Below are 26,871 nucleotides of genomic sequence, written 5' to 3'. Positions count from 1 at the left end.
TTGGCTGTCATGGCTGGAGCTGCACTGATCCAAAGTCAGGATCCAGGAGCTTCTTCCAGGTCTCCCACATGGGTACAGGAACCCAAGGACTTGGGCCATCTTTTACTGCTTTCCCAGGCCATAGCAGAGTGCTGCATCAGAAGAGGAGCAGCTAGGACTTGAACTGGTGCCCATAAGTGATGGCAGCACCACAGGTGGTGGCTTTACCTGCTATGCCACAATGCTGGCTCCCAGAAACTTATTTCTAGCACATTGCTCAGACTGAGTTCCCACTCATGATTTTGCCCAGGCATAGAACTTGCTCAGGACTGAATCAATAAATGTGAACTTTCTCTTTCTTAGTCTCTTTTTTTTCCTTTATGCCTCTCAAATAAATAAGAAATTATGGTTTGTTGGAAACATTTGAGGAGTGAGCTATAGCTGGCAAACCTGTTTCAGTCTCTCATTCTGTCTCTCTGACTCTCAAGTAAGTAAATGTTAAAAGATGGTCATGTGGCTGGGGCTGTGGTGCAGTGGGTTAACACCCTAGCCTGAAACATTGAAATCCCATAAGGGCACCAGTTCGAGACCCAGTTGCTCCAATCCAGCTCTCAGCTATGGCCTGGGAAAGCAGTAGAAGATGGTTCAAGTCCTTGGGCCCCTGCACCTGAGGGAGACCCAGAAGAAGCTCCTGGCTCCTGGCTTCAGATCAGCACAGTTCTGGCCATTGTGGCCAATTGGGGAGTGAACCATTGGATGGAAGACCTTACTCTCTCTTTGCCTCTCCTCTCTCTGTGTAACTCTGACTTTCAAATAAATAAATAAATCTTAAAAAAAAAAAAAAAGATGGTCATAAATAAGCCTCTGTGCTGTGACATTAGAAATTATGAAGCTAGGAAAGAAAGACACTGTAGTGCAGTGTGTTAAAGCTCCAGCCTGCAGCACTAGCATCGCATATGGGTGCCAGTTCAAGTCCCAGCTGATCCTCTTCTAATCCAGCTCTCTGCTAATGCACCTGAGAAAGGAGCAGAGGTTGGTCCAAGTCCTTGGCCCCCTGTACCCATGTGGAAGACAAGAAAGAAACTCCTGGCCCCTAACTTTATCTTGGTCCAGCATTGTTTGTTGTGTCCATGTGGGGAGTGAACCAACAGATGGAAGACTTCTCTCTGTCTCTGTCTCTCTATATAATTCTAGCTTTCAAATAAATAAAGTAAATCTTTGAAAAAAAGAAATCATAAACTAAGCATGAACTTTTGTAAAACATGAAAATAAGTGATCCTAGACTCAGCAAAAAGGTAATGAGATTTTGAGACCCAAGGTCAAGTAGCCTTGTGGGTTTATGTTGAGTGGCTCAGATTTTGCTAAGGGTGGAGTTTGAAGTATGATTTCTCTCTTATTTTTCAGTATCATTGAAAAATAAGCAAACAAAAAGATAAAGAAAAGCATAGGAAGTGAAGCTTTCTATGAAAATAGGAGACAACAGAATCAAGTCTCCAGAAATTCTAATTATCACACAAGAATGTTTATAGAAAGAATTGAGAGGAGGTAACCAGCACTGATGATTTCTGAATGAGCTAGAAAACACTTTTCAAAGATGAAAAAATCCTGGTTTGCAGAAACAAATTCTTCACACTGATTGGGAGTGTTTAACTAAAGTGGTAGATTGGGACTTTTCTCTACCTGTTGTACTTCTGAGAAGCTGAAGGTGTCGGATGTCCTTAGGAATTTGGGGAAGCTGTCATAGAGTAGAGACAAAGTAGTTTTTCATTTGAAAAATCCCACAAATGATGTTTACCTAGAAAGACTGAACATAAGACAATCATAGATTCAAATCATACTCCTTAAATGTTGCCCTGCTTAAAGTACAGGTACATTTCACTCTTCTCCATCTGCAAGTAAATGATCAGTAAAACTTTTTCATGTTTATGGTTGAAATATCAGAGAAGCAAAAAACACACAATTTTTATAAAAATAAGCTGGAGAAAAAGGACAGAGAAAAAACGGTTGCTAGGTAGTGGGTGAATATTTTTATTAAATATTTGTCCATTCTTTAAAATATTTTATAGTTATTTCATCTTTATGAAAGGCACAGTGATAGTGAGAGGAGAAAGAGAGAAAAAGAGGTCCTCTACTAGCTCACTTCCCAGATGCCTGCAACACTTAGGTCTAACTAGTCTGAAGCCAAAACTTTAGAATTCATCTAGTCTTCCCTGGTGTATCACAGGTTTCCAGGCACATGAACCATTATCTGCTTCCTCCCAATTTACATAGGCAGAGAGCTGTACTGAAAGCAGAGTAGCCAGGGCTCACACTGACACTGTTTTGAGATGGAGGCATCCCATACATCATAGCACAAAAGTCATCCTACCATACTTGAAAAATTCCCATGGTAAAAAGGATCATGTTTGAACATTGGGAAACCTCATGGTACATTTTAATATATTAATGTATTAAGGAGAAAAACCATATGTTTTTTATTTTTTTGTTTGTTTTTTATTCTTTTTGACAGGCTGAGAAAGACAGAAAGAAAAGTCTTCCTTTGCCATTGGTTCACCCCCTCCAATGGCTGCCGTGGCTGGTGCATTGCACTGATCCAAAGCCAGGAGCCAGGTGCTTCTCCTGGTCTCCCTTGCAGGTGCAGGGCCCAAGAACTTGGGCCATCCTCCACTGCACTCCCGGGCCACAGCAGAGAGCTGGCCTGGAAGAAGGGCAACCGGGATAGAATCCAGCACCCAGACCGAGACTAGAACCTGGTGTGCTGGCACCGCAGGAGGAGGATTAGCCTATTGAGCTGCAGCACCAGCCAGGAGAAAGACCATATAATGGTCATAAATAAGTACCTCATACTGATTTTATCAAAATCTAATACCACTTGAATAAAAAGTAACTTCATTCCCTTTATGAGTATGCCAGGAGAAACAGTTACATGTGATTCAGTGACATGATTGCTTTTTTCTCATTTCAGTGGTCATGAAAAGGGATGACCTGGTTAGGATCAACCAGGAAAGTCAGGACAAAAATCTGAATCAGGATTTTATGAAAAATAACAAGACATCAGCTCACAAGAGAGTTGAATTAAGAAAAACACTTAGTTTAAATTCAAGCCATATTCCAACACTGATTATTAAAAAGGGAACCTATTCACAATTGAAGCCCGAGGAATTCAGTAAATGTCACACTGTTTATCCCCACAGTGGGCCTGATCAACTACAGGATGGAGAGAAATTTGATAACACTAAGATGCATGGAAATTCTCTCCAGTTTTGTGAGCCTCTTGGTCAGCATGACAATATCCATATCATGAAGCAGCCATTTGGACCCACTGGACAAGCAAAATTCTTCACAAGAAAGATGCTCTGTAAATCTGAGAGGGTTCCTATGGCAGAAAACTGTAATAAATCAACTGTCACTTTTGGAAAAGTAACTCAAATAGAAAAAGCTATCCATGAAACTTCTAGCCTCAATATGCATCAACAAACTCACACAAGAAAGAAATTTTATAAGTACATTAGCTATGTTGAACCTGTCATTCACCAGCCACAAACTGCAATAAATCACAGACTAAATACAAGGGGAAAATTCTCTACATGTAAACCTTGTGAAAATTCACTCAGTTTTAATTCACCTTATGAATGCAATGACTGTGGAAAAACCTTTGGACAAAAGTCATACATTCTTATACATCAGCGAATTCACACAGGGGAGAAACCTCATGAATGTAATGACTGTGGAAAAGCCTTTAGATACAAGTCAGTCCTCAGGAAACATCAGCAAATTCACACAGGGGAGAAACCTCATAAATGCAATGACTGTCGAAAAGCCTTTGGACGAAAGTCACACCTCATTATACACCAGCGAATTCACACAGGGGAGAAACCCCATGAATGTAATGACTGTGGAAAAGCCTTTGGACAAAAGTCAAACCTCATAATGCACCAGAGAATTCACACAGGGGAGAAACCTCATAAATGCAATGACTGTGGAAAAGCATTTGGACACAAGTCACACCTCATATCACACTGGAGAATTCACACAGGGGAGAAACCCCATGAATGTAATGACTGTGGAAAAGCCTTTGGACGAAAGTCATGCCTCATCATACACCAGCGAATTCACACAGGAGAGAAACCTCATAAATGTAATGACTGTGGAAAAGCCTTTGGATACAAGTCAAACCTCATGAGTCATCAGCAAATTCACACAGGGGAGAAACCTCATGAATGTAATGACTGTGGAAAAGCCTTTGGACAAAAGTCAAACCTCATCATGCACCAGAGAATTCACACAGGGGAGAAACCTCATAAATGCAATGACTGTGGAAAAGCCTTTGGACACAAGTCAGTCCTCATCACACACCAAAGAATTCACATGGGGCAGAAAACTCATGAATGTAATGACTGTGGAAAAACCTTTGGACATAAGTCAGACCTCAGGAAACATCAGCAAATTCACACAGGGGAGAAACCTCATAAATGCAATGACTGTGGAAAAGCCTTTGGACAAAAGTCAAACCTCATTAATCATCAGCGAATTCACACAGGGGAGAAACCTCATAAATGTAACGACTGTGGAAAAGCCTTTGGACGAAAGTCACACCTCATTATACACCAGCGAATTCACACAGGGGAGAAACCTCATAAATGCAATGACTGTGGAAAAGCCTTTGGACAAAAGTCAAACCTCATTAATCATCAGCGAATTCACACAGGGGAGAAACCTCATAAATGTAATGACTGTGGAAAAGCCTTTGGATACAAGTCAAACCTCATGAGTCATCAGCAAATTCACACAGGGGAGAAACCTCATGAATGTAATGACTGTGGAAAAGCCTTTGGAAGAAAGTCACAGCTCATAATGCACCAGAGAATTCACACAGGGGAGAAACCTCATAAATGCAATGACTGTGGAAAAGCCTTTGGACACAAGTCATACCTCCTCATACATCAGCGAATTCACACAGGGGAGAAACTTCATAAATGTAATGACTGGAAAAGCCTTTGGACGAAAGTCACACCTCATTATACACCAGCAAATTCACACAGGGGAGAAACCCTATGAATGTAATGACTGGAAAAGCCTTTGGATGAAAGTCACACCTCATTGTACACCAGAGAATTCACACAGGAGAGAAACCTCTTAAGTGTAATGACTGGAAAAGCCTTTGGACACAAATCACACCTCATATTACACCAGAGAATTCACATGACACAGAAAACTCATGAATATAATAACTGGAAAAGCCTTTGGATGAAAATCACACTTCATCATACACCAGAGATTTAGCACAGGGGAGAAACCTCATAAATTAATGACTGGAAAAGCCTTTGGACAAATGTCAGATCTCATGAAACATCAGCAGTTCACACAGGAGAGAAACCCTATGAATGTAATGACTGTGGAAAAGCCTTTGGACAAAAGTCAAACCTCATGAAACATCAGCAAATACACACAAGGCGGAAACCTCATGAATGTAATGACTGTGGAAAAGCCTTTGGATGAAAGTCAAGCCTCATAATGCACCAGAGAATTCACAGAGGGGAGAAACCCCATGAATTTAATGACTGGCAAAGCCTTTGGACAAAAGTCAAACCTCATAATGCACCAGAGAATGCACACAGTGTTGAAACTTCATGAGTGTAATGACTATGGGAAAACTTTTGGTCTTAAGTTCCAACTCCAACTGCATCAGAGGATTCACACAGGGAAATAACATTATAAATGTAATGGCTGTGGAAAAGCCTTTTTCTATAAATTATACCTGATATCAAAACAGAATTCACACAGGCAAGAGACGTTATGAATCTAATGAGTGTGGGAAAGCCTTTTGTTACAAATCATAGCTCATATCACACCAGAGAATTCACACTGGGGAGAAACTTCATGAATGCAATCACTGTAGAAAAGCCCTTGGCAATAAGTCACATCTCAGAATGCATCAGAAAATTCACATGAAGAGAAACCTTTTGGACATAATGACTTGGAAAGCTTTTTCCCATAATGCAGTCCTCATTGCACATCATCTAATTCATATGGGGGAAAACACTTTGGATCTAATGCATATGGAAAAGCCTTTATCCATAAGTAACACCTCATAAAACATCAGAATTCACATGGGGGAGAAACCTTATGAATGGAATGAGTGTTGGAAAACTCTACCAAAATCACAACAATATAACATCAGAAAATTGATTACATAATAGAAATCTTGTAATAAGTGTGGGAAAGGCTTTTGTCAGAAGTAATACCTCATAACACATGTAGTTCAAACAAGGGAGAGAACTTTTTCCAAAGTCAACATAACCATGTGACAGAGCCTTTTGCTGGAAATTACATCCCATACAATAGGCACTCCCATAAGGAAGAAAGATTGGGACCAGCCCTGTGGCACAGTAGGTTAAAGCCCTGGCCTGAAGCACTGGCATACCATGTGGGCACTGGTTCTAGTCCTGGCTGCTGCTCTTCTGATACAGCTCTCTGCTATGGCCTGGGAAAGCAGTAGAAGATGGCCCTGCACCCACGTGGGAGACACAAAAGAAGCTCCTGGCTCCTGGCTTCTGATCGCTGCAGCTCCAGCCATTGCATCCATCTGGGGAGTGAACCAGCAGATGGAAGACCTCTCTCTCTCTACCTCTCTCTGTAACTCTGTCTTTCAAATAAATAAAGTAAATTGTTAAAAAAGGAAGAAAGGTTAGAAATATTAGTGTGAAAAAAAGCCATTTGTCAGAAATTGATCACTATACATCAGAGAATTCACACAAAGGGTTTCTTTGGAGTGTAATGAATGTAGAGTATAATGAATGAATGTATATTTTCATGGTATTCAGGCTGTCATAAATATGCAACTCAAAAAAGGTGATATCCTTCAAGTGCAGTAGATGTGAAAAAAGCATAACCAGAAATTAAACAGGCAGGCGCCATGGTTCAGTAGGATAATCCAGTTCTAGTCCCAGCTGCTTCTCTTCCAATCCAGCTCTCTGCTGTGGTCTAGGAAAGCAGTGAAATATGGCCGAAGTGCTTGGGCCCCTGTACACATGTGGAGACCAGAAAAAAGCTCCTGGCTCCTGGCTTTGGATCAGGGCAGCTCTGGCCATTGTGGCCATCTGGGGAGTGGACCAACAGAAGGAAGACCTTTACCTATGACTGTATTGTAATGGGAAATATCTTTATTATTAGGCAAACTTCCACAAAACATAGCAAGATTACAGAGAGAAGTCCCTGAAGTATAATTTGTTTGGAAGAATTCTTTGGTGGAATCACACCTTAGTAAGTATTGGGGCAGTTTTCATGATGAATTGTGACAGAGAGTGGTTAACCGTTCTTCAGAAATTTTTTCTCTTATACAACCTGTAGTTTTGGTTTCTCATTATTGTGAGTGCGATAAAGTATATGAACTGAACTGTACTCTCTTATGTAAGTTTTGTTAATAAATATCTAAAAATTGAGTAAGAGTTGTTGCAACAGTTATTTGGAACACCATCTTCATCAATTACAAAGTTATTTGTTTTATGGATGTTTTGTTGGCCACCCAGGATTCTTTCCCCACATTATTGTGCAAACCAGTGATGTGACCATAGGCATATCAAGTGACATGTGTTCCAGCTGTAATGGTGTACTCCAGCCCTGGAAAATAAGTGTTGTGTGCAGCAAAAGGGAATGAGTTTGTGGTGACCTATATACCCATGAGAAATTTCAACTTATCTGTGTGCACATCTGGATTAGACTCCACTACCCAAGGTCTGTTTGAATATGCAAGTAGATGTTATCCCACACATCACCCTCATTCTTTAAAGGGACAACCTCAAACCCTATAAGTCGCAACACTTATCTGAATTTTCCTGTATTACTGAATGCATAATGACTTTTTCATTCATGATCCCCCTTTTCCACTCTACTTCATTCAATTCCTAATTGCCTTGAGACAAGAACATGGAATGAAGTCTATCCAGGTGGTACCCATTGCAACAGAGAAGCAGGAGCATAAATGTAGTACACTTTTTTTTTTTTATTTTTGACAGGCAGAGTGGACAGTGAGAGAGAGAGAGACAGAGAAAGGTCTTCCTTTGCCGTTGGTTCACCCTCTAATGGCCACCGCGGTAGCGCGCTGCGGCCAGCGCACTACGCTGTTCCGATGGCAGGAGCCAGGTGCTTATCCTGGTCTCCCATGGGGTGCAGAGCCCAAACATTTGGGCCATCCTCCACTGTACTCCCTGGCCACAGCAGAGAGCTGGCCTGGAAGAGGGGCAACCGGGACAGGATCAGTGCCCCGACCGGGACTAGAACCCGGTGTGCCGGCGCCGCAAGGCGGAGGATTAACCTGTTGAGCCACGGCGCTGGCCTGTAGTACACTTTTTAAAAAATATTTATTTATTTATTTGAAAGTCAGAGTTAAACAGAAAGAGGAGAGGCAGAGAGAGATCTTCCATCCAATGGTTCACTCCCCAATTGGCCACAACTGTGCTGATCCAAAGCCAGGAGCTTCTCCAGATCTCCCATGTAGGTGCAGGGCCCAAGCACTTTGGCCTTCTACTATTTCCCAGGCCATAGGCGAGATCTGGATTGGAAGTGGAGCAGCTGGGTCTCAAACCAGTGCCCATATGGGAAGCTGGCACTTCAGGCCAGGGCATTAACCTGCTGTGCAACAGCGCTGACACCTGTAGTACAGTTGTATTAATTTAACTTTACTATAATTTTTATAACCTTTTTTATTGTATTACTCCCTGCTTCTACAGGTGGCCCTCATTTTTATTGACAATGTGTGTTTTTATCCCTTCCAATTTACAAAGTCCTTACTTGATTTATGTAAATCTGATTTACATTCAGTTAATTCCTCAGGATACCCTCAGGAGGAACACTTTACCTAGGTTGCATGGCCATCCCTTGATAACAGGGCTACAAATGCTAGGATGCATCTAGCTTCAGTAGCTCTTTTATTTCCCATCTAGATAATAGCTGTGCAAGTAATCCATTCCACCTCTGTTGCTGTTGATTTCTTCACAATGTTGCAGTGGGTTTGTTTCTGAGAGGAGCAGCGTGGTGGGGGCAAGAGGCGCGGAGTCAACACACAGACCCCGGGAGTCGGGTGAAAGCAGGCTTGAGGCGAGCAGCCGGCAGACTCATTTACTACAGTTGGTACAACAGCTTATATAGCCAAGACCAGCCAATCTGGTCAAGGGGCGGTTTATACCCCAACCAATCACAGCCTGTTGCCAGGCAGTTTCCAGAGCCATCCAATCACAGCCTGTCACCAGGCAGTTTCAAATCCATCCAATCACAGCCTGTCGCCAGGCACTTTCCAGAGCCATCCAATCACAGCCTGTCGCCAGGCAGTTTCCGAAGCCATCCAATCACAGCCTGTTGCCAGGCAGTTTCCAAGGCCAGGTAGGTTTCAAAGCCATTCCTGACTAACTGACGCTCGCTTGCCAGTGGCCACCTTGGCATGGCCTTCTCATTCCACTACATTTCCCCCTTTTCGTTTATTTTTGAGCAACGGGAGGCATGATTCTTGGCCATACCATTGTTGACCCCATTTCCATGTGGTCTCCGTACACAGCTGTGCCTGTCTTAGGTTGTCCCCCAGGGGATCTTACCCGTCATTGACTAACCAGCGCTCAAATTGAGAGACCACAGGATTGCTTGCTCAGATAGGGGTAGGAATGAGGAATAATGGTTATCAGGAATGGCATGACCACACACAGGCTGTGGGCCATTTGAGTGGCTGACCAGAGCTGGTGGGGTACACAACAGTAACAGATATGGCGTTGGGCAGTTTCTCAGAGTAGGATGATAGGGCAGGTGCGTCTGCTAGCAAGGCGGAGTCTCGGTCTTGTTCAGCTGGTTCTGGTTGGCTCTCAGTTGCAGGCTTGATGTTTCTGGCTGGTACCCAAATGGGCTGTTCCACATTCTCTGGAAAGACACAAGCATATCCTCGACCCTTCGTTAACAGAAGCCTTTTTACAGGTGTTGGAATCCAGGGCCTGAATTTTGCATACACTTCGACATTAGCAGCAAACATGCTGATGGCATGGGATCTAGTGGCTGCCCTGAGATATTGGGGTACCCCAGGACTGCCACAAATGTGGGGATCCTCACTGGGTGCGGATGGGATGACATTGCATGAGTTATTGTGTAGAGGTCCTCTTAGTTCATCCCACGGGTATGTGGGGGGTAGCTGATGAGGCATTGCTACCTTGTTCGCTACACTGTTTTTTTCACTGTCGGAGCTCTCTCTCCCTAAGTCATCAACCATTGTCTGTGAGACAGGGACCTGGAGTGTCAGGCTCCTATCACTCACAGATTCACTATCTTTGATAATCTGCACAGGATTCTGAGAGGGGAGTATCTTTCCCATGTCTGAGCGCTTAAGAGCGGCACGGTACGCCAACTCTAGCCAGAGGAAAGACACGTACAGCACTGCTACCATAACAAAGCAAATTCCTAGCACCTCAACTGTGGATGGCATTTTGTAGGAGGTTTCCCTATGCTAGACAAACAGATAGTGGTGTATCAGATCGTACATATGTCCTGTGCTTAGTGGGGGACTTCCTTGATTCATTAGGTCAAGGCCGTATGCCCACACGGTGTCTCCGGAGCGTCACCTCTCTCAATGAGGGAAGATGACTTGGTTCCGAATTCTGGGATGATCAGTCCCTTATGTGAATTCACCGGGCGAACCGAAAGTAAAAGGAGGAGCCGAGAAGCGACGTATGCTTCAGGGTGGTGTGTGCTAACCTGGGGTCACTTAGACCAAGGACAAGGACAAGGAAAGGGGCATAGGAGGGGGTTCTGTGCTCACCCTCACAGAACTGAACAGCACACCAAACACCGAGGGGCCTACTTGCCGAAATCCAGGGGGACCTCGCCAAGTCCGACACACTGTCTCTTTCTCAGTCACGCTGGCGCGCCAGATGTATCCATTGATTTCTCCACAATGTTGCAGTGGGTTCATTTCTGAGAGGAGCAGCGTGGTGGGGGCAAGAGATGCGGAGTCAACACACAGACCCCGGGAGTCGGGTGAAAGCAGGCTTGAGGCGAGCAGCCGGCAGATTCGTTTATTACAGTTGGTACAACAGCTTATAGAGCCAAGACCAGCCAATCTGGTCAAGGGGCGGTCTATACCCCAACCAATCACAGCCTGTTGCCAGGCAGTTTCCAGAGCCATCCAATCACAGCCTGTCACCAGGCAGTTTCAAATCCATCCAATCACAGCCTGTTGCCAGGCAGTTTCCAAAGCCAGGTGGGTTTCAAAGCCATTCCTGACTAACTGACGCTCGCTTGCCAGTGGCCATCTTGGCATGGCCTTCTCATTCCACTAAAAACCTCCATTAGAAATAGCTCTTTATCGAGATTCCGGCAAGATGGCGGAATAGGCAGGGAGCACGCTATTAGTCCGGGAGAGAGACAAGTTGATATAAGTGGAGACACTGCAGGGTCAAGGAAGAGTAGGGGGTGAAACAGCATAGGAAACTCTTCCAGAACTAGTGATTCACAGTGTACCTGCGTGGAGAGCGTGGGAGCCCAAGTTCGGGACACCAGCGGCAGACAGCACAACAGCGCTGGAACGCGAGGTGAGCCAAACCACAATAGACCGAGACACCGGCGGGCAAGCGGAGAGAGGAGGCTAGAGGGAGCGAGGCTTGAAACTCCATGGGGAAGAATTCACCAGGCTAAATAGAAGAGAGAGAGGAAAAAAATAAAAAGAGTGACCGATACGGACACGGGTTTCTCTCTCTCCGCTCACCTCTCAAAGGCGAGCAAGTCAGAGCAGGCGCCATTTTGGACATACGTCATAAGCAAGGCGACCTCAGGTCTGCACCAGCCCTGAGCCTAGCAGAAAAACCTGACTCTGGGGGGAGGGGTGAAATAACAGGAGATTGGGATCTGACTTGGCAACCCAGTGGGAGATTGCAGGAGAATTGGAGCCCACACTGAGGGCAGCAGAGACTCCCTGTGTGGTCCGTGGGAAAGAGCTTCCAATCTCTGGCTCCTGTGGGTATATCATTTGCCTGTTAACTACCTCCAATTACGTTCAGCTGTGTGGAATTACTTCCCTTTTGAATCAAAAAAAGAGAGAGAGATTTACCACACCTAACCTGGGAGTGTCATCTTTGACACACCCTCAACCCTGAGGAACCAAACACAGCTCTCAGTCCACACTCATCTCAAGCCTCTAAGGCTCCACTGAAAGCAGACAGTCCACTTAATATAGAGCCATAGTGTAACAAGAAAAAACACCACAGTGAAGAAACCAAATATCTCCAACATGCCAAACAACAAATGCAAAAACCGAGATAACAAGAACAAGGAAGACACTATGACACCCCCAAATGAAAAAGACACTCCAATTCAAGATTATGAAGATGAGGAGATTGAAGAAATGCAAGAAGCAGATCTCAAAAAATTGATAAGAACATTAAGAAGTTCTCAAAAACAAATTCTTGAACTACAGAAATCTTTAATGGACAAGATAGAAAATCTCTCTCGTGAAAATGAAATATTAAGGAGGAATCAAAATGAAATGAAACAACTAGTGGAACAAGAAACTGCGATAGTGATGAGAATGAAGAATTCAATAGATCAAATGACAAACACATTAGAGAGCCTTAAAAACAGAATGGGCAAAGCAGAAGAGAGAATATCAGACTTAGAAGACAGAGAACAGGAAAGGAAACAATCAAATCAAAGAAAAGAAGAAGAAATCAGAAATCTAAAAAATACTGTCAGGAATCTACAAGATACTCTTAAAAAACCCAACATTCGGGTTCTAGGAGTACCTGAAGGCATGGAGAGAGAGAAAGGATTAGAAGGCCTTTTTAGTGAGATACTAGCAGAAAATTTCCCAGGTTTGGAGAAAGACAGAGACATCCTAATACAGGAAGCTCATAGAACCCCTAATAAACATGACCAAAAGAGATCCTCACCACGACACGTCGTAATCAAACTCACCACACTGAAACACAAAGAAAAGATCCTAAAATGTGCAAGAGAGAAACGCCAGATTACTCTCAGAGGATCTCCAATTAGACTCACAGCTGACTTCTCTTCAGAAACCCTACAAGCTAGGAGAGAATGGCGAGACATAGCCCAGGTACTAAGAGAGAAAAACTGCCAGCCCAGAATATTATATCCTGCAAAGCTCTCATTTGTGAATGAAGGTGAAATAAAGACCTTTCACAGCAAACAGAAATTGAAAGAATTTGTCGCCACTTGTCCAGCCCTGCAAAAGATGCTTAAAGATGTGTTACATACAGAAACACAGAAACACGGTCACCAATATGAAAGAAGGTAAAGGTAGGAAACCTCACACTAAAAGATCACAGGAATCTCAAACCATATATTAGAAAGTATCTTTGGCTAATGGCAGGGCAAAGTTACTCCTTCTCAATAGTCACATTGAATGTTAATGGCTTGAACTGTCCACTTAAAAGACACCGATTGGCTGATTGGGTTAAGGAACAAAACCCATCCTTTTGCTGCTTACAAGAAACCCATCTATCCAACAATGATCCATACAGGCTGAGAGTGAAAGGCTGGAAAAAGATATACCATGCCAACAGAAATGAAAAGAGAGTGGGCGTAGCCATCTTAATATCGGACAACATAAACTTTACCACAAAAACTGTTAGGAGAGACAAAGAGGGGCACTATTTAATGATTAAGGGATCCATTCAACAGGAAGATATAACGATTATCAATGTATATGCACCTAATTACAGGGCACCAGCTTATTTAAAAGACTTGTTAAGGGACTTAAAGGGAGACTTAGACCCCAACACAATAATACTGGGGGACTTCAATACTCCACTCTCACAGATAGATCAACAGAACAGAAGATCAACAAAGAGACAGTAGATTTAAATGACACTATAGCCCAAATGGATCTAACAGATATCTACAGAACATTTCATCCTACATCTAAGGACTTTACATTCTTCTCAGCAGTACATGGAACCTTCTCTAGGATTGACCACATACTAGGCCATAAAGCAAGTCTCAGCAAATTCAAAAGAATTAGAATCATACCATGCAGCTTCTCAGACCACAAAGGAATGAAATTGGAAATTGGCAACTCAGGAATCCCTAGAGCACGTGCAAACACATGGAGATTGAACAACATGCTCCTGAATGAACAATGGGTCATAGAAGAAATTAAAAGAGAAATCAAAAATTTTCTGGAAGTAAATTATGATAACAGCACAACATACCAAAACCTATGGGATACAGCAAAAGCAGTGTTAAGAGGAAAGTTTATATCAATAGGTGCCTACTTCAAGAAATTGGAAAGGCACCAAATAGATGAGCTTTCAAGTCATCTCAAGGATCTAGAAAATCTGCAGCAAACCAAACCCAAACCCAGTAGAAGAAGGGAAATAATTAAAATCAAAGAAGAAATCAACAGGATTGAATCCAAAAAACATTACAAAAAATCAGCCAAACGAGGAGCTGGTTTTTTGAAAAAATAAACAAAATTGACACCCCATTGGCCCAACTAACTAAAAAAAGAAGAGAAAAGACCCAAATCAATAGGATCAGAGATGAAATGGGAAACGTAACAACAGACGCCACAGAAATAAAAAGAATCATCAGAAATTACTACAAGGACTTGTATGCCAGCAAACAGGGAAATCTATCAGAAATGGATAGATTCCTGGACACATACAGCCTACCTAAATTGAGCCAGGAAGACATAGAAAACCTAAACAGACCCATAACTGACACAGAAATTGAAACAGTAATAAAGGCCCTCCCAACAAAGAAAAGCCCAGGGCCAGATGGATTCACTGCTGAGTTCTACCAGACATTTAGAGAAGAACTAACTCCAATTCTTCTCAAACTATTCAGAGCAATCGAAAAAGAGGGAATCCTCCCAAATTCTTTCTATGAAGCCACCATCACCTTAATTCCTAAGCCAGAAAGAGATGCAACATTGAAAGAGAATTACAGATCAATATCCCTGATGAACATAGATGCAAAAATACTCAATAAAATTCTGGCCAATAGAATGCAACAACACATCAGAAAGATCATCCACCCAGACCAAGTGGGATTCATCCCCGGTATGCAGGGATGGTTCAACATTCGCAAAACAATCAACGTAATACACTGCATTAACAGACTGCAGAAGAAAAACCATATGATTCTCTCAATAGATGCAGAGAAAGCATTTGATAAAATACAACACCCTTTCATGATGAAAACTCTAAGCAAACTGTGTATGGAAGGAACATTCCTTAATACAATCAAAGCAATATATGAAAAACCCACGGCCAACATCCTATTGAATGGGGAAAAGTTGGAAGCATTTCCACTGAAATCTGGTACCAGACAGGGATGCCCACTCTCACCACTGATATTCAATATAGTTCTGGAAGTTTTGGCCAGAGCTATTAGGCAAGAAAAAGAAATTAAAGGGATACAAATCGGGAAGGACGAACTCAAACTATCCCTCTTTGCAGATGATATGATTCTTTATTTAGGGGACCCAAAGAACTCTACTAAGAGACTGCTGGAACTCATTGAAGAGTTTGGCAAAGTAGCAGGATATAAAATCAATGCACAAAAATCAACAGCCTTTGTTTACACAGGCAATGCCATGGCTGAGGAAGAACTTCTAAAATCAATCCCATTCACAATAGCTAAAAAACAATGAAATACCTTGGAATAAACTTAACCAAGGACGTTAAAGATCTCCACGATGAAAACTACAAAACCTTACAGAAAGAAATAGAACAGGATACCAAAAAATGGAGAAATCTTCCATGCTCATGGATTGGAAGAATCAATATCATCAAAATGTCTATTCTCCCAAAAGCAATTTATACATTCAATGCAATACCCATCAAGATCCCGAAGACCTTCTTCTCAGATCTGGAAAAAATGATGCTGAAATTCATATGGAGACACAGAAGACCTTGAATAGCCAAAGCAATCCTGTACAACAAAAACAAAGCCGGAGGCATCACAATACCTGATTTTAGGACATACTACAGGGCAGTTGTTATCAAAACAGCATGGTACTGGTACAGAAACAGATGGATAGACCAATGGAACAGAATAGAAACAACAGAAATCAATCCAAACATCTACAGCCAACTTATATTTGACCAAAGATCCAAATCTAATCCCTGGAATAAGGACAGTCTATTCAATAAATTGTGCTGGGAAAATTGGATTTCCACATGCAGAAGCTTGAAGCAAGACCCATACCTATCACCTTACACAAAAATTCACTCAACATGGATATAAGACTTAAATCTATGACCCGAAACCATCAAATTATTAGAGAGCATTGGAGAAACCCTGCAAGATATAGGCACAGGCAAAGACTTCCTGGAAAATACTCCAACAGCACAGGCAGTCAAAACCAAAATTAACATTTGGGATTGCATCAAATTGAGAAGTTTCTGTACTTCAAAAGATACAGGAAAGTGAAGAGGCAACCAACAGAATGGGAAAAAATATTCGCGAACTATACTACAGATAAAGGATTGATAACCAGAATCTACAAAGAAATCAAGAAAATCCACAACAACAAAACAAACAACCCAATTAAGAGATGGGCCAAAGACCTCAACAGACATTTTTCGAAAGAGGAAATCCAAATGGCCAACAGACACATGAAAAAATGTTCAAGATCACTAGCAATCAGAGAAATGGAAATCAAAACCACAATGAGGTTCCATCTCACCCTGGTGAGAATGGCTCACATTCAGAAATCTACCAACAACAGATGCTGGAGAGGATGTGGGGAAAAAGGGACACTAAGCCACTGTTGGTCGAATGCAAACTGGTTAAGCCACTATGGAAGTCTGTCTGGAGATTCCTCAGAAACCTGAACATAACCCTACCATACAACCCAGCCATCCCACTCCTTGGAATTTACCCAAAGGAAATTAATTTGCCAAATAAAAAAGCCATCTGCACATTAATGTTTATTGCAGCTCAATTCACAATAGCTAAGACCTGGAACCAACCCAAATGCCCATCAACAGTAGACTGGATAAAGAAATTATGGGACATGTACTCCATAGAATACTATACAGCAGTAAGAAACAACGAAACCCAGTCATTTGCAACAAGATGGAGGGATCTGGAAAGCATCATGCTGAGTGAATTAAGCCAGTCCCAAAGAGAAAAATATCATTTGTTTTCCCTGATCGGTGACAACTGAGCGCCAAAGGGGAAACCTGTTGAAGTGAAATGGACACTATAAGCAACAATGAACTGATCAGCTCCTGTCCTGACTTTAGATGTACAATGTAATACTTTATCCTTTTTAGTATTTGTTGTTGTTCTAGTACTATTGGTTGAACTCAGTAATTAACACACAATTATTCTTAGGTGTTTACATTTTAACTGAAAAGTGATCCCTGTTAAATTTCAGAGTGGAAAAAGAGAGGGAGGAGATGTACAATTTGGGACATGCTCAATCGGACTTGCCCCAAATGGTGGAGTTAGAAATGTGCCAGGGGATTCCAACACAATCCCATCAAGATGGCATGTACCAATGCCATCGCACTAGTCCAAGTGATCAATTCCAGCTCACAATTGATAGCTCTTATAGGTCTAAGAGTCAAAGAGATCACACAAACAAGACAAGTATCTGCTAATACTAACTGATAGAATTAAAAAGGGAGAGAAAGATCCAACATGGGAAGCGGGATACACAGCAGACTCATAGAATGGCAGATGTCCTAAAGAACACTCTGGCCTCAGAATCAGCCCTCAAGGCATTCGGATCTGGCGGAAGAGCCCATGAGAGTTAGCAGGCATGGAAAGCCAAGATATCATGGAAAAAAAAAAAGACCTAAATGAACGATCTCTGTGAGTGAGATCCCAGTGGAAAGAATGGGGCCATCAAAGAAGGAGGTACCCTTCTCCGAAGGGAGGAGAGAACTTCCACTTTGACTATGACCCTATCGGAATAAGATCAAAGTCAGCAAACTCTAAAGGCTTCCATTGCCCTGGCAACTCATGACTAGAGCCTAGGGAGATTACTGACGCCATGAACAGGAGTGTCAAATTGTTAAATCAGCAACAGGAGTCACTGTGTACTTACACCCCATGTGGGATCTGTCCCTAATGTGTCGTCTAAAGCGAAGTGATGCTATAACTAGTACTGAAACAGTATTTTTATACTTTGCGTTTCTGTGTGGGCACAAACTGATGAGGTCTTTACTAATTATATACTGAAGTGATCTTCTGTATATAAAGAGAATTGGAAATGAAAAAAAAACAACCTGGTGTTAAAATGGAAATGGCATAGAAAATTAATTAATTTTAAAAAAAAATTATGCAGGATCTCTGTCTTTAATGTGCTGTACATTGCTATTTAATGCTATAATTAGTAATCCAATGGTAATTTTTTCACTTTATGTTGCTATATGGGGGCAAACTGTTGAAATCTTTACCTAATATATACTAAACTGATCTTCTGTATACAAAGAAAAAAAAAAGAAAATTGATCCCTGTAAAAAATAAGAGTGAGAATGAGAGGGAGGAGATGTACAGTTCGGCATATGTTCCCATGAACTTACCCCTAAGGGTAAAGCTAAAAACTTGCCATGGGGCTCCAAATCCCACTAAGTTGACAGGTACTAATGCCATCTTACTAGTTAAAGTGATCATTTTTGTGTATAGCTGATCATAAAGATAGGAATAAGTGTCAAAGGGATAACATAAAAAAGACCAAATGTCTGCTAAAAATAACAGATAGAATTAAAAAAGAGAGAATGATCCAACGTGGGAAGCAGGATACACAGCAGACTCATAGAATGGCAGATGCCCTAAACAGCACTCTGGCCTCAGAATAAGCCCTTAAGGCATTTGGATCCAGCTAAAAAGCCCATGAGAGTTTCTCAGGCATGGAAAGCCAAGACACTGTGGCCAAAAAAAAAAAATGACTTAAATGAAAGATCTCTGTGAATGAGATCCCAGCAGAAAGAATGGGCCATTAAAGAAGGGGGTACCTTTCTCTGAAGGGAGGAGAGAACTTCCACTTTGATTATGGCCTTGTCTAAATAATCTTGGAGTTTGTGGACTCAGAAGGCTTCCAGAGCCTTGTCAGCTCATGACAAGAGCCTCGGGTGATCACTGACATCATAAATAAGAGTGTTAATTATTAAATCAAGAACAGGAGTCACTGTGCACTTGCTCCCCAAGTAGGACCTCTGTCCTTAATGTGTTGTACTATGAAAATTAAGGGTAAAACTAGTCTTCAAACAGTACTTTATACTTTGTGTCTGTGTGGGTACAAACTGTTGAAATCTTTACTCAGTATAGAGTTGATCTTCTGTATATAATTTAAAATGAATCTTAATGAAGAATGGGATGGCAGAGGGAGTAGGGGTGGGAGGGAGGGTATGGAGGGAAGGACCTCTATATTCCAAAAGCTGTACCTACAAAATTTATATTTATTAAATAAAAGCTTTCTAAAAAAAAGAGAAATAGCTCTTTATCTCTGTTTAAGTCCTCACAGCTTCTTACAAGTGTTTATCAAATTAAATCTTATAAACAGATTTAATAGAAAATGAATGGTGTGGCTGCTGGTAGTTTCAGTGAGGTTGTATGATTTGCTGGACTGCTGTTTTGTCTGGGTTATCTTTCATATTACTTAGAACTAATTTTTCACAATATTGCTTGCCTGAGCACTTTTTCTAGGGTCCCAGCTAAACAGGGTTTGAAGACTCGATTTACTGTTAATTCTCATGGTACAGCTCATTAAGGACAGAAGTCCCACATGGGGAGCACAGATCATTATGTGGTCCTTGGACAGAGCAAATATTATACCCATTTGATTTAGTACTCAGGCACTGGGCTCCATTGAAGATAAGAGCTCAGCTGAAGAATATAATTACCTTCTGATTAAAAAAAAAAGGAGAAGATTTACCATGCCAAACCTGGGTGTGTCACCTCAGGCATGCCCTTTACCCTTGAGAACTGAACAAAGCTCTCTGGCCATACCCACTACAAGCCTCTAGAGATTCACTGAAAGCAGAAAGTCCATTTATCTATAGTCATAATACAATGATAAAAACTACCACAGCAGAAAAAAAGAAAAAAATTGGCAAGTATCTCCACAAATGCCGAACAAATGCAAGAATCCAAGAAACAAGAATAAGGAAAACATCATGATGCTCCCAAAAGAACATGACACTTCAATATTAGAATATAAAGATGATAAGATAGAAGAAATGCAAGAAATAGAACTCAAAAATTTGATCATAAGATTACATAGAAGTAATCAAAAGCAAATGCACAAACTATTGAAATCCATGCAGGACATGAAAGAAAATGTGTTATGGCAAGGATGTTTTCTGGTCATGTCTATTTGAAGTTCTGTGTGCTTCCTGTACTTGGACATCTCTCTCTTTTTCTGCTAGTATTTCACTAAAAATGCTTTCTAATGCTGTCTCTCTCTCCATGCCTTCAGGAATTCCTAGAACCCAAATGTTGTTTTTTTTTTTTAATAGTTTCCTGTAGATTCCCAACAGTGTTTTTAGATTTCTAACTTCCACTTCTTGTCTTTGGTTTGACTGTGTGCTTTCCTGTGCTCTGTCTACTAAGTCAGATATTCTCTCTGCTGCCTCATTGATTCTATTTTTAAGGCTCTCCACTGCATTTTTTATTTGTTCTATTGAATTCTTCATTTCACTTTGATTTCTCTTTAATATCTCAATTTCATGTCCTACTGAATTCTTCATTTTATCTTGATCCCTCCTTATAATTTCAATTTCATGGGAGAAATTTTCTTTCATGTCCTTCATGGATTTCAGTAGTTTGTGCATTTGCTTTTGATTACTTCTATGTAATCTTATGATCAAATTTTTGAGTTCTATTTCTTACATTTCTTCTATCTCATCATTTTCATAATCTAGTATTGAAGTGTCATGTTCTTTTGGGAGTGTCATGATGTCTTCCTTATTTTTGTTTGTCATATTTTTGCATTTGTTTAGCATTTTTAAGATACACATTGGTTTCTTTTTTTATTTTTTTCCACTGCTATGGATTTTATCTTTGTACTATGACTCTGTAGATAAGTGTACTGTCTACTTTCACTGAATCTCTAGAGGCTTGTAATGGGTATGGCCAGAGAGTTCTGTTCAGTCTCCAGGGTTAAGGGTGTGCCTAAGGTGACATACCCAAGTTTGACATGTTAAATCTTCTGTCTCCTTTTTTTTTTAATCAGTAGAATATTCTGCTCAGCTGGGCTCTTCTCCTCAATGGAAACCAATGCCTGAGTACTAGCCCCAGTGGGTATAATATTCATCTGCTCTGTCCAAAGAACCACACAAAGGATCTGTGTAGTCCTCAGTGTAAGTTCAGATTCTCCAGCAATGTCTCTCATCGGGTAACCAGGAACCCCAACTTGTGGCATCTCAAACCAAGAGTGCTCAAAGACCTAGCCACACTGCGAGTCTCCCCACACACCCTCAGTTTTTTATTTTTTCACAGTCCTACTTTGGAAGCTTCACACAGTCACAAGTCCCTAGTTCCCTGTTTTTCTCCCCACCAGAGTCAGGAGTCTGCACTCGGCTGTTGCCAGGTGCAGACACAAGCTGGCAGAGCTGTTATGTATGTCCAAAGTGGCTCCTGCTCTATCAGCTTGCACACACTTGTGAGATGATTGGAGAGAGATAAACCTGTCTGTATTGTCCCTTTTTTCTTCTCCTCTAGTTTGGCTGGCACACTTTCCCCCATGGAGTTTTAAACCATTCCCTCTAGGTTCCTGCCACTTTTTTTGCCAGTGGCTCAGGCTACTGCAGTCTTGTCTCACCTCACCTTCCAGTTCTGGTGCATAGGCCCTCAGTTGTTGGAGTCATGATCCATGGGCACCACACCCTCCATGTGGGTCCACCAAGTCCCTCTAATGTCAGTAGTTTCCTCTGCCATTTTTTCCCTAACTCTTCCCTGAGACTACTCTATCTCCACTTTTTTAAAACTATCTTTTCCTGGGCTAGATCAGTAAGCTCCCTCCCTACTGTACCATCCAATTATTAGCCCATCTCTATATGATTATGACTCTGTTTCTGCCAAATTACTAATTTATACACCATATAATCAAAATTAAATGCCTTCCATGGAATGCATATTTATTTTATCATTTACTACTGTCACCTGAATGTGTAATGAGTAACCTGATTTGTGACAGTCCTAACATAGGGAAATGATGGGTACCATGGTTTGGTTTATAATTGTGTGGTCATCAACTCATTCTAAATGCTGGAAGTCCCAGCAACTTTTATGTGTATAGGATTTGAGTACATTGCAGTGCCAGCACCATCATGGTCATCATCATAGGATACATTCTTAATGTTTCTAGATGCTCCTGGAACTGTAAATTATTTTCTGATTGTGGAAAATTTTCCAAACTACAAGTCTGTATCATACTGTAATTTTTCTAGTTTATTCTGGACTGTTTTTTCACCAAATACTCATCCACATATTTGGTTTTTAATTATGGCTCACATTAAAATACACATTGTTACTAAGGGCAAAGCAAAGTTTTAACTTCCATGTGCATCAGGTTTCTATTTTTTATTTTGTCTTTCATAATTTCATCTGAGTTTGTCAATATCCACATGGAAACCAATATTAGCAATGCCAAGGTGTGATGATTCTTTTGGACACTTACATTTTCATGTCATGAGTGCACTAAATAATGCTCAAGTTGTCTTAGCAACCTCCATCTTTATGGTCCATTAAATAATTTTAGAACGTTACATTCTTTTTTTTTTTTTTGACAGGCAGAGTGAACAGTGAGAGAGAGAGAGAGACAGAGAGAAAGGTCTTCCTTTTTCCATTGGTTCACCCCCCAGTGGCAGCTGTGGCCAGTGCACCGCATTGATCTGAAACCAGGAGCCAGGGGCTTCTCCTGGTCTCCCATGCAGGTGCACCCAAGGACCTGGGCCATACTTCACTGCCTTCTCAGGCCACAGCAGAGAGCTGGACTGGAAGAGGGACAACCGGGACAGAATCCAGCACCCCGACTGGGACTAGAACCTGGGGTGCCAGCACCACAGGTGGAGGATTAGCCTAGTAAGCCATGGCACCAGCCAAATGTTCCATTCTTTTACACTTTCAAAGACACTTTCTTATAGCTTCTTTATTTTTAGAGAATCAAAATTGTCATTCTCTTTAAAATTTCCATGCATTAGATTGATAGAATTTTATCTTGGTTTTAAAATTACTGAATTAAATGGCATAAACTTTCTTTGATTTAAGAGAGCACAAATTTTCTGTATTTAAATGTGTATTTAGGGCTATTTTTATTAATGTCTGTTACATCTCCTTGAAACCTTATTTCTGCTTCTACTAAATTTACCATTTGTACACACAACTGTCAATATACAACATATATTGAAATGAATATTTCTCTTTTTCTATTTTTCATGTTGATTTAAATTTATTATTACCACCTCAATAAATAGTCAATAACCTAATTTGTGCCAATTCTAGTGCAGTGAACTTCAGGCTACAATGATTTATTTTATCATTGTAAGGCCATCAACTATCTAAATTCTGGAAGATATCCAAATTTTATTTTCACAGTATTTGAGAACAATTTAGGGCTAGTTCCATCACTCATTAGCAGGAGATTTCATTCTTAGCCTTACAGACATTCATGAAACTTGAAATTAACCTTTAATTATGAAAATTTAAGTTAATTTTTAAATTCACTGGAGTCACTCTTTTGCACAAATATTTTAGTCTAGGCCAATCCTAACCCTGTGAATCTGTGGCCATGATGATTTAACTTGTATTATAAGATCATCATCACTCCCAACATTCTATAAGTTGCCCTGGAAACTGTCAGGTACACAGTGTCTCAGGGCCATTTTAGCCAAGGGTAATAATTCTTTCTCCTCAATATAATATATTTATGAATATATGTAACATATATAACATACATATATTTTATACATATATAAATTTGCCACTATGTGTCTAGATACTAGTATATTTTCGGAAATTTATGTGGGAAAATAGTGGGATCTTAATGTTATTTTTATCCCAGAATTATGTATGTTTATTTAATTTTAGAGGTTGGTAGACTTGGAAACACAGAGAAACAGAGATTATGAGCTACAACTTGGTGGCTTACTCTTCATTCTTGTAATGATCAGAAACTGGATTATTACAGAAATCTGAGCTATTCTTTTCTAATGATAAATGCATTATAAAAATGTCAAAGTGTTGCTCTATACATTTATATGACAAATTATACATATATGTACATTTACATTGTAATGTCATAAACACACACAGATATATATGATTATATATACAAACACCTTTAAAGTTCTGGTTATTGGTATACATTTTTTGAATTTTAAATATTTATTTTTAAATTTTTTTTTATTTTCAATTTAGTTTTATTTTTTATTTTATTTTTTTATTAAACTTTTATTTAATGAATATACATTTCCAAAGTACAGCTTATGGGTTACAATGGCTCCCCCCTCCCAAAACTTCCCTCCCACCCACAACCCTTCCCTTTCCCGCTCCCTCTCCCCTTCCAATCACATCACGATTCATTTTCAATTCTCTTTATATACAGAAGATCAGTTTAGTATATATTAGGTAAAGATTTCAATAGTTTGCCCCCATATAGCAACATAAAGTGAAAAAAAAATACTGTTGGAGTACTAGTTATAGCATTAAATAACAGTGTACAGCACATTAAAGACAGAGATCCTACATAATATTTTTAAATTAATTAATTTTCTATGCCATTTCCAATTTAACACCAGGTTTTTTTTTTTCATTTCCAATTATCTTTATATACAGACGATCGATTCAGTATATAATTAGTAAAGATCTCATCAGTTTGTACCCACGCAGAAACACAAAGTGTAAAAATACTGTTTCAGTACTAGTTATAGCATCACTGCACATTAGACAACACATTAAGGACAGATCCCACATGGGGTGTAAGTACACAGTGACTCCTGTTGCTGACTTAACAATTTGACACTCCTGTTCATGGCGTCAGTAATCTCCCTAGGCTCTAGTCATGAGTTGCCAGGGCTATGGAAGCCTTTAGAGTTTGCTGACTTTGATCTTATTCCGATAGGGTCATAGTCAAAGTGGAAGTTCTCTCCTCCCTTTGGAGAAAGGTACTTCCTTCTTTGATGGCCCCATTCTTTCCACTGGGATCTCACTCACAGAGATCTTTCATTTAGGTCTTCTTCTTTTTTTTTTTTCTTTTCCATGGTGTCTTGGCTTTCCATGCCTACAATACTTTCATGGGCTCTTCAGCCAGATCTATTTAAGTAATATAAGTTTGATATACTTCATATATACAGATTAATGAATGTAAGTGACACTTTCCTCAATACCCTCCCTCCCACACACACTCCAACCCTTTCTCCTCTTCCCTCTCACATCCCCACTTAACTTTTACAAAGTCTGTTTTCAGTTTACTTAATGATTTTATGGTTTACACTAAGTAAGAGTTCAACAAGTCAGGAAATAGTATGAAGAAAAAAATAAATTAAAAAAAATTACTGTTCCTCAGTGGAAGAGACAAGGGCTGTAAACAATCATCAAATCTCAAAATGTGTATCTAATTCTAATACATTACATTTTAGGTACTCTATTAGCTACCTCAGATCAGGGAAAACATATGATATCTGTCTTTTGGGGACTGGCTTATTTCACTAAGTATAATGGTTTCTAGTTGCATCTATCTTGTTGCAAAAGACAGGGTTTCTTATTCTTTCTTTCTTTCTTTTTTTTTATAACTGAGTAGTACGCCATAGTGTGTATATACCATAATTTTCTTAACAAGTCAACAATTGATTGATATCTGGATTCTTCCCAGATCTCAGCTGTTGTGAATTGTGCTGCAATGAACATGGGGTTATAGATAACTCTTTCATATGCTAATTTGGATTGGGTAAATTCCAAGGAGTGGGATGGCTAGATCATATGGTGGGTCTATAATCAGATTTGTAAGATATCTCCATACAGTCTTTCACAGTGGCTTGCACCAGTTTACATTCCCATCAACAGTGGACCAGGGTAACTTTTTCCCCACATCCTCACCAGCTTTTGTCATTTGTTGATTTCTATTTGTAGGCCATTCTAACTGTGAAACCTCATTGTGGTTTTGATTTGCATTTCCCTCATGCCTAGTGATCCTGAACATTTTTGCAAGTGTCTGATGGCCATTTGAATTTCTTCTCTCACAAAATGCCGGTTCAAATCCCTTTCCCAGTTCTTCACTGGATTGTTTGTTTTGTTGTTTAATTTTTTAGCTCTTCATAGATTCTGTTGTCAATCCTTTACCAGTTGTGTGGTTTGCAAATACTTTTTCCCATTCTGTCAGTCACCTGTTCACTTTGCTGAGTGTTTATTTTTCAGTGCAAAAGCATCTCAGCTTGATGTAATCCCATTTGTCAATTTTGGCCTTGATTGCCTGTGCTTCTGGGGTCTTTCCCAGGAGGTGTTTGCCTATGCCAATGTCTTGCAGAGTAGAGTTCACTCAATGTTCTCTAGTAATTTGATGGTATTGGTCATAGATTTAGGTCTCTGATCCATTTTGAGTGGATTTTTGTGTAAATTTTAAGGTATGGATCTTGTTTCATACATCTGCATTCAGAGATCCAGGTTGCTAGCACTATTTGTAGAAGAGATTGTTATTGTTCCAGGGATTGATTTTAGCTTCTTTGTCAAAGAGAAGTTAGTTGTAGATATGTACATTAATTTCTGGAGTTTCTATTGTGTTACATTGTTCTATACATCTAATTTTATTTTGTGCCAGTATCAGGCTCTTTTGGTTATAACCGCCCTGTACTATCTCTTAAAATCTGGCTTGGGATGCCTCCAGCTCTTTGTTGTTGTCATATAAGAGTGCTATAGCAGTCGTCTGCTCCGGCCAGCCTGCAGCTG

General features: G+C 40.4%; 1 protein-coding gene across 2 annotated transcripts in view; it reads left to right on the top strand.

The window, feature by feature from the left end:
• The window catches only part of LOC133755341 (zinc finger protein 260-like), a 33,147-nt gene extending 25,752 nt beyond the window's left edge, over positions 1 to 7,395 (top strand). For both annotated transcript variants that reach the window (XM_062185474.1, XM_062185473.1), the window contains one exon: positions 2,945 to 7,395. In XM_062185474.1, the coding sequence (XP_062041458.1) occupies positions 2,945 to 5,037 (2,093 nt within the window). In that variant the 3' untranslated portion in view covers positions 5,038 to 7,395. The remainder of the gene's footprint in view (positions 1 to 2,944) is intronic.
• Positions 7,396 to 26,871: the final 19,476 nt, after the last annotated feature.

This window comes from Lepus europaeus, unplaced genomic scaffold (assembly GCF_033115175.1).
Source record: "Lepus europaeus isolate LE1 unplaced genomic scaffold, mLepTim1.pri SCAFFOLD_3_1, whole genome shotgun sequence".
Taxonomy (NCBI): domain Eukaryota; kingdom Metazoa; phylum Chordata; class Mammalia; order Lagomorpha; family Leporidae; genus Lepus; species Lepus europaeus.
The sequence above is the reverse complement of the archived record's forward strand: the minus strand, read 5'-3'. Positions and strand labels throughout refer to the sequence as shown.